Source organism: Ochlerotatus camptorhynchus, unplaced genomic scaffold (genome assembly GCF_037179485.1).
Source record: "Ochlerotatus camptorhynchus isolate MF236.1 unplaced genomic scaffold, CSIRO-AGI_Acam_v1.1 ptg000322l, whole genome shotgun sequence".
NCBI classification, from domain to species: Eukaryota; Metazoa; Arthropoda; class Insecta; order Diptera; family Culicidae; genus Ochlerotatus; species Ochlerotatus camptorhynchus.
Window position 1 is genome coordinate 13,907 of NW_027040810.1, and position 9,003 is coordinate 22,909.

The 9,003-nt window shown below is 42.4% G+C and overlaps 1 protein-coding gene across 1 annotated transcript; it reads left to right on the forward strand.

Moving 5' to 3' along the window:
* The first annotated feature begins 4,969 nt into the window (after window positions 1–4,969).
* LOC135707873 (acetyl-CoA carboxylase-like) lies at window positions 4,970–8,296 on the forward strand. The gene is made up of 4 exons (XM_065229774.1): window positions 4,970–5,255; window positions 5,327–5,489; window positions 5,552–7,671; window positions 7,734–8,296. The coding sequence occupies exons 1-4, from the start codon at window positions 5,033–5,035 to the stop codon at window positions 8,045–8,047; spliced, it is 2,820 nt and encodes a 939-aa protein (XP_065085846.1). The 5' UTR covers window positions 4,970–5,032; the 3' UTR covers window positions 8,048–8,296.
* The last annotated feature ends 707 nt before the right edge of the window (window positions 8,297–9,003 follow it).

A 9,003-nucleotide genomic window follows, 5' to 3' on the forward strand; every position in this document is an offset into this window, starting at 1 on the left:
GTGTTGGTGGGTCGGCACGATGATGAAAAAATGGCTTGACGACCGGATGGATTACCGGGGTGAATTAAAGCTGGATGGCAACTCCAAGGGTCTCGGCCCATGGAATTCCACTTCCTCTGTTGCACACTGGTCACTTGGGGCACCCAATTGGGGGGTGAAAAAACCGCTCGGGCAGAAAAAAACACCGAAAAAAAACTAGATGCCGCGCGACTGAGACCGGGACGTTGTTAACCGACTGAGTGTTCAACTAGGAATGAATTCGAATGTTATATTGGAAGGATTTTACGCAGGCTTGATAAAAATTATGATTTAATGCTAATTTTCATGTATTTTATATGCAGTCTGTCAACATTATCATCATCATGCCGTGGCGACATCTGCGTCGAGCTTTTACGGCAATCTTCCAATAGAATCTTGGTAACCAATTCAAGCTGAACATTGCATTAGGTCCTAAGTAACATTGATCGATTCTCTTCGTCGACTTTCTCTTTCGTTAATAACTTCACGCTTATTCTGGTTAACTCAAAATTGAGTCGAATTTACTCATCTCAGCGGCAAGTAGGGCTACTCAAAATTGAGTAGCCTTTTGTTGATTCACTTTTGAGTAAACGACGTTCTCACGTAGACTGAGTCAAATCCACTCGGCGAAATTTTCAGTTGCGGGGACGATTTTTGTTTTGATTTTTTTTTTCAAGGACATGGAAATTGCCTGCTCCGGATTCATTCTACCGGAGCAGAAACTGGTTCAAAACCGTTTCTCTAAGCAATTCGTACTTACTTGAAGGCATTTCAGCCGGTTTTAAGTAACATTTCCTATGAGGTTTCCTCCGACATGACTGGCATTTTTTCCAAGTCCAGAATTTTGCTGACTGAGTGGCTTTTACTCAGTTTGACATTTCTCGTTTACTCAATTTTTGACAACTCGATACATCGGACGAAAGTCAGTACGATCGACTCACCTGGTGAGTAAGCAGAAGTTGTCGTTTGTTGTTTGTCGTATTAGATGCTACACGGAACCGAATTTTGTTCATTTAAATCAAAAATAAAAATGTTCATTCTATAAACATATGAATCATTCAAAATAACTTAAAACCATGTTTGCAACAAAAATACATATATTTGAATTAAAGTCAGAAGCATGTTTATTTCAACAATATAGAATTTTGTAAACGATTTTTAGCGTGCCCTGCATTTTTTCATTCTTGTTTACATTCGGAAAAAAAATTGCCCCAGCTTTGCCAATCAACAGGAAAACGGCCCGCAACAAAACCGAAGTCATGGATGCGGAAACCCACCTAGGTAAGCATCTTAACAAAGGGAAACGAAAATCCGAAATGGATTTTGAATCTATTCCGGATCCTCCAGCCCCTCCCCTCCCCCCCCCCCTAAAAATGTAATTTCTTCCTGTTTGCTTCGAGCTTTTGTCTTTGATCTTCTCTCCTGCCACAAGCAGATCCGAAACATGCTCCTCATTTACACCTGCCTTGCGTTCTTGCTCTTTCCGTAACTGCTCCAACTTCATCCGCTCATTTTCCATTCGCTTCGAAACTTCAGCAAGCGTTATCATATTCACACAATCCTGACTCGACTGATTAATTTGTTGGATCAACTTCTTACTAAAATCAGTGCTGCATTCATCCTCCTTCCTTACCGAACTCAACGGTTTCTCATCATCCTCATCTTCTTCCGATTCATGCATTTCGAATCCTACATTGCAACGAGCATTGCAATCAAACTGAATTCGGGATCTTCCTGCAGATCGTTTTTTCATCTCTTGCACGGACAGAAAATTGTTTGCATTGAACCAAACAAAACTTTAGTTGTATTTAAACAAACAATTCCGGTTGAAATTATATTGCATTTTGTTGTTTCAATAATACTTATTCATATAAATTCAAAGTAGGATTCTTTTTGTTTTAATAAGCCACTTTTCAACTGCAACTATTGTAAAAATAACTATATTCTATTATTAATCCAACAATAGTTCATTTTAATTTAGCATTTATTTGCTGTGTCCATTCCCCGGGCCATGAATGCAAAAATAACTACCAACCATTCCCTCGTTTTCACCCGGACAAAAGTGTAAACAATAACAAAACTTGTGAATTTCGGGAAATAAGTGCAAAATTTCCGAAAATCTTGAGACTTGAGGTAAGTAAGTATGCTGCAGTTCAAGCTGCAGTTGCTAAATATAATCAATTTTCTGTTTTTTTCCTTGATTTTTTTTTCGTCGATCTTGTTTTCCGTACTGAGTACCAATGCTCCTGACGCCAGGAAGGCAGCTCCCACACCTGGACCCTACATATCGACCCATCAACTAATTAACCGGGGACCAACGGCTTTACTTCCCTTCCGAAGGATGATCAGTGAAAAAGATAACAAAACATAAAAAAAATGCCATATTATTTCCGGAGTGATTTGAGATTTGGGCGTAATTGCATTTGTAAACAAATACGTCAATCACCGATTTCTCGCGAATAAAAGCTCAATCTCGAAAAGTATTAACACTATGCGGTAGAGGAATGATTCCTCTATCATTTGGTATAGTTTGTTTGTGAGATTGAGCTTTTATTCAAAAGAAATCAGTGATTGACGTGTTTGTTTTCAAAAGCAATTACACCCAAATCTCAAATCACCCCGGATTTTTGAATCAATAAACATATTTTTATTTCTACTGCGTGAATTTTCAGACTTCATAAAATAAATATGATTGAATCAACAAGAAATCTCTTTTAAAAACAAACATATTTTTATTGTTGACCCAGCTGCCAAATTTGACAGCTTACGTCAAAACCATGAAAGCTCTTGTAAATTCGAAAAGATTTTCTTTTTGATTTAACAATCCATGGGTTTTGAGGAACAAAAATACTGGATTGTTGAAACAATAATGATTTCTCGATGAACATTTCAATTGGTCCTATCTGCTTTGATCGATTCTCTTCATCGACTTTCTCTTTCGTCAATAACTCAGCTGCAAAACCTTTCCCTGTTGTATTTGACGTTTTGGACGCTAGATAAGAACCTCCTTTATCAAACTATGTGGTAGAATTAACGCGAAATCTGTTTGCATAGCAGTGGTTATGAAAAGAGAAAGTCGATTAAGAGAATCGATCAAAGCAGATAGGACCATTTGAAATGTTAATCGAGATTTCTTTTTGCAGCCAAAACAAAATGAAATTCTTATTGATTTTACGTCAAATATTATTACGTTTAAAATATTTTTTTCTGCGTGTGGCAATCCATTTTTCTGCTTTATCTTACATTCCAATGCTAATATAATTTAAAATTAAGTATATTTCTTTCAAACATAAGAAGCATGTTTACAATAAACATATTTATTTTTGTTCGCATAATTGTTGTCAAACCAAACAAAAACATTCACGTTTATTTTCAACACGAATATTTTTAAAATAAACGTAACATTATTTTTATTTTAAACATTAATATTACATGACTTCAAATATGGAATACGTTTGAAATAAACTTTGTTTATTTTTGTGGCCAGAACAACCTGAGTTTACGTTTAAATTTACCTCAAATATTTTTGTTTCAACGATAAATTTTCTGCGTGATAGATAAAAGCTTCTTTTATCGATCTGTGTGCTGAAAATACCTGGAAATATCTTTACACGAAACGAAAATTAATTATTTGATCCATGTGTTTCACTTATACATTTTTGCCAAAACATCAGCCTTATACCACAAACGAAGTTACAGACGACTTTCTCCGAAGAAATGAATTAAAATAATGTGGTTCTCTGTAATAGAATTTTAGTCCACCTTCCGCCCCTCACCGCCAGGTTCGCTAGTATTTTTGTTTTGAATTAATTCAAGTTGGTTTTGTGTGCAATGATCTGGCAACTCGTGTCCTTGCTCGTGTTGACGGGGTGCTGTTTTCTCACTCATCGAAGGAAATTTTGATTAGAGTGAGAAAGTAAGGAACAGTCAGCGCGGGAGCCGTGTGCGTTACTATAGGTGCGGCAGAAGGAATGTAGTCGACTCTGTCGTTCTCACGGTGTTCTTACGCATGATCCAACGTTTCGTCACACTAGATTATGCATAAGAACGTCGTGATAATGCAAGTGCTGGCTTGTTTCCTTCTGCCTCACCAATCACATTGATCACAGCACATACGATTCTCCGTCGGTTCGTGGTGCATTATGCATTCTTTGTGCCATACCACCAGTCCAAACACTAGAAGTTTTGGAAGGTTCTCCCTCAGTACCTGTAAGCAGTGTGATACCAACTGACATTCGCATGGGTAGAGAAATCCGGAACATTTTCTCGCTTTTGAGCATCAACGTCAACCCGGTCTCGAATCGCATTTCCGCTTGAGGTGGCATCGTTGGCAGTAATCTATTGCGCCGTGGGAAAGACCTGCTTAGTGCACGAGTGCTGGAAAATTCTGCAAGTTCGTCATTAAAATTAAATCAACTTTTCTTCGCTGTAACGTACTCCGGATCAGATTCGCTGGTGGAACGTTTTCGTGGGACGGTTTTCGACCCAAAAAGCTTCAGTTTGAACTGCTTTCTAAAAGATTTCTGGGCAGGCGTCTTGGGACGCACGATCTCCACCGAGGCATCCGTTAGCGTGTTCGTGTCGGAGCGGATGACCTGTTTGATCGGCTGCAATTCTACCATCGATTTTCGGCCCTGCTTTTTGTTTAACTTCACACGATAGTTGAAATCGAACACGGTCGACGATCCGGCGGAGGATGCTTCGTCTTCATTCTCCGAAGAAGTCAACGATTTGATCTTTTCCGAGCTGAGCTTCTCGAGCCTTACGACCGGTTTGACTCGAAGTAATTTTTCGACGGAAGTTCCTCGTTTCAGTGGAATCTTCTTGACCAGTTCCTCCAGACTGATTTCTTCGCTTCGAAGAAACGAACGAGGAAGAACTAGATGAAGACGTGGACAGCCGTCATTTCGACGTTGGTTTCTTTCGTGTAGAAACCAGATCGGAATCGCTGTCGTCACTGTCTATTGCGGTTCTCCCTGATGGAACGGAAACAGACAACATTTCCGACTCATTCATGCGCACTGGTTGCATGGCCGCGTTCGATTCGTTTGACCATTTCACTCAATACTCGGATGAAATTTTGGACCTGCTAGAGGACTTCTCATCGCCTGCGTTTGTCAATCCTAAGGTACTGGAAGCGGTGGAAGCCGGAGATTCGGACCGTCGTATGAGTACGTCAATCAATGTTTCGATTTCCGACCCGGTGGCACGGGCTGTGGAAAGTGATGGAATTGCCGGTATGTTTACGGATGGTTTTACCCGAATTGGACCAAGGGTTTTTAACCGGGGCTTTATTTTTATATGGTAGCACACCCAGCGGAAGCCATGCACATCCTAAGCATTGCTGTTCGTGACATGGGCGATATGGATGATTTACAGATGGAGCAGGTATTTGGATCGTTCTGCGCTCAACATCGTGAAGAGCTGCTCACCCGCAGAGTTAGGCGGATTACATTTGCCGCACTCAAGAAGTAAGTTTATTAAGTGTTTAGAAGAGGTTAATGAGATACTAAACCAAATATTTTTTTTACAGACGTCAATTCCCAAAATTCTTCACCTACCGAGCACGAGACAACTTTGAGGAGGATCGTATCTATCGTCACCTGGAGCCGGCATGTGCCTTCCAGCTGGAGCTGAACCGTATGCGAACGTACGACCTGGAGGCTCTGCCAACTGCCAATCAAAAGATGCACCTATATCTTGGTCGTGCCAAGGTAGCCAAGGGTCAGGAAGTGACAGATTTCCGTTTCTTCATACGTTCCATTATTCGTCACTCGGATTTGATAACCAAAGAGGCTTCATTCGAGTACCTTCAGAACGAAGGTGAACGCGTGCTATTGGAAGCGATGGATGAGCTGGAAGTGGCCTTCTCGCATCCCCACGCCAAACGTACGGATTGTAATCACATTTTCCTAAACTTTGTTCCAACGGTTATAATGGATCCGGCCAAGATCGAGGAGTCCGTGACCAAGATGGTGATGCGGTATGGGCCTCGGTTGTGGAAACTGCGGGTACTGCAAGCTGAGCTGAAGATGGTTATCCGGCAGACGACACAATCGCCAACTACCTCCGTTCGTTTGTGCATAGCAAACGATTCCGGTTACTTTTTAGATATAGCAATGTACACCGAAGTGACCGATCCGGAGACGCACGTGATCAAATTCCAAGCATACGGTAACAGGCAAGGACCCCTGCATGGATTGCCGATTTCTTCGGCCTACATGACCAAAGATTACCTACAACAGAAACGCTTCCAGGCTCAATCCAATGGTACTACCTATGTGTACGATATTCCGGATATGTTCCGCCAAATGACGGAACGATTGTGGAAGGAATTTTCCAAAGCGCGACCAACGGAAGATATTAGGATTCCCGAGAAAATTCTACTCGTGTGCAACGAGTTGGTGCTGAAGGGTGATACGTTGGAGGAGATTCAACGGTTACCGGGAGAGAACAACGTTGGGATGGTGGCATGGAGGATTGTACTGGCTACTCCAGAGTTCCCTGACGGGCGAGAGATTGTAGTCATCGCTAACGACCTAACCTATTTCATCGGATCCTTTGGACCTCAGGAGGATATGCTATTCTGTAAGGCGTCGGAACTGTCTCGGAAGCGCAAGTGCCCTAGGATTTACATTTCGGTTAACAGTGGTGCCCGTATCGGATTGGCCGAGGAAGTGAAATCCTTGTTCAAAGTGGCCTGGGAAGATCCCGACGAGCCGGAGAAGGGATTCAAGTATCTGTACTTGACGACTGAAGACTACAGCAAGATTGCAAATACGAATTCGGTTCGTGCCATTTTGATTGAGGACGAAGGAGAGCCGCGATATAAAATCACTGATATTATTGGCAAAACCGATGGGCTCGGTGTGGAGAATCTGCGTTATGCTGGTATGATTGCCGGTGAAACTTCGCGAGCGTATGAAGATGTGGTAACGATTTCGATGGTGACCTGTAGAACGATCGGTATCGGTTCCTATTTGGTACGTCTTGGTCAACGTGTGATACAAATTGAAAATTCTCACATTATTCTGACTGGCTTCGCCGCGCTGAACAAACTATTGGGTAGAAAAGTGTACGCTTCTAATAACCAGTTGGGTGGTATTCAAATCATGCACAACAACGGTGTCACGCACAAGACCGAGGCAATAGATTTGGACGGTGTCTACACGATATTGTATTGGCTCTCTTACATTCCGGATGTGCGTGGAGGAACGCTGCCAATCGTAACGACCAGTGACTCAATTAACCGACCAATCGATTTCATGCCAACTAAGGCGCCCTATGATCCGCGGTGGATGCTAGCAGGACGTGTCAATCCGTCCAATCCCTCTGAATGGGAAAGCGGTTTCTTTGATCGGGGAAGCTGGTCGGAAGTGATGGAACCATGGGCTCAAACGGTTGTTGTGGGTCGTGCCAAACTTGGTGGCATCCCGGTGGGTGTGATTGCGGTAGAAACTCGAACAGTCGAGCTGACCATTCCGGCTGATCCGGCAAACCTTGACTCGGAAGCCAAAACATTCCAACAAGCCGGTCAGGTATGGTTCCCGGACTCATCCTACAAAACGGCACAAGTAATCAAAGACTTTGGACGAGAGGAACTGCCACTGATTATCCTGGCCAACTGGAGAGGGTTCTCCGGTGGACAGAAAGGTAAAGTGTAATTTAGGTAACTTTAAATGATAGCATCTAACTGATGCATTCTGCGTTTCTAGATATGTACGAACAAATCGTTAAATTCGGTGCCTACATAGTTGACGGGCTGAGGGAGTACAAACAACCGGTCATCGTCTATCTACCACCGAATGCGGAACTTCGTGGAGGAGCCTGGGCTGTGTTGGATCCGACCATCAATCCACGGTACATGGAAACCTATGCCGATCCGGAATCTCGTGCGGGAGTGCTAGAGCCTGAGGGTATTGTCGAAGTCAAATTTAAGGAAAAAGACCTGGTCAAGGCCATTCAGCGGTTAGATCCGGTGACGTTGAATGTATGTCCTACCAACAAATTCGTCCGCGTTCCAGTCTAAAAGCAGTAAAATCATCGTCTATCTACCACCGAATGCGGAACTTCGTGGAGGAGCCTGGGCTGTGTTGGATCCGACCATCAATCCACGGTACATGGAAACCTATGCCGATCCGGAATCTCGTGCGGGAGTGCTAGAGCCTGAGGGTATTGTCGAAGTCAAATTTAAGGAAAAAGACCTGGTCAAGGCCATTCAGCGGTTAGATCCGGTGACGTTGAATGTATGTCCTACCAACAAATTCGTCCGCGTTCCAGTCTAAAAGCAGTATAAATTTTCTTTTAAATTTATTTGACTTTTCATTCGTAGCGGTGGATTTGCAAAAGATTAGCAAATTGTTGAGATATTTTTAAAATATAACACTGCTTCTGAACGCATTGATATTCAATGGCGCTGCACTTTGGCCTATCGAATAAAGAAAAAAATGGATTCCACCAGAGCGCTTTTGTTTTTGAGAATAGCGGGTATAAACATTCATATCACACATACTTATTTACTTGTTTCAATATCTTTTTAAATAAAGTACCGTACCAAGCGCTTTATTGACTCAAGGTTTCCCAGGTGCCATGAATAACTTTCGAAGCGATCGAATAAATTTCCCCATAAGGCATCAAATACCATTCCCCACAAAGACCTGCTTATGACCCAATGCTGATTCATGAGATCCTCCCTTTATGCCAGAAGGGAAGCGATGAAGAAGAAGCTGTGTGATTTACCTAAAATACATAATTCGCATCGATGCCAAGAATTGTCGCTTGGATAGGCCTATTTTACGGGATCCGGAAAAGGCGTTTCCAAATGCGATTATACGGAGTTGCTAAAGAGTCACGCCACCACGCGCCGTCCTCTGGATGACTTCAGTATCATCAACTGGAGCGACATGTTGGAACACATTTAGCTGCTCGATAGCCCTGATGGATTACATTACAGGTGATTACAGTATTTAGCATTAAAATAGAACT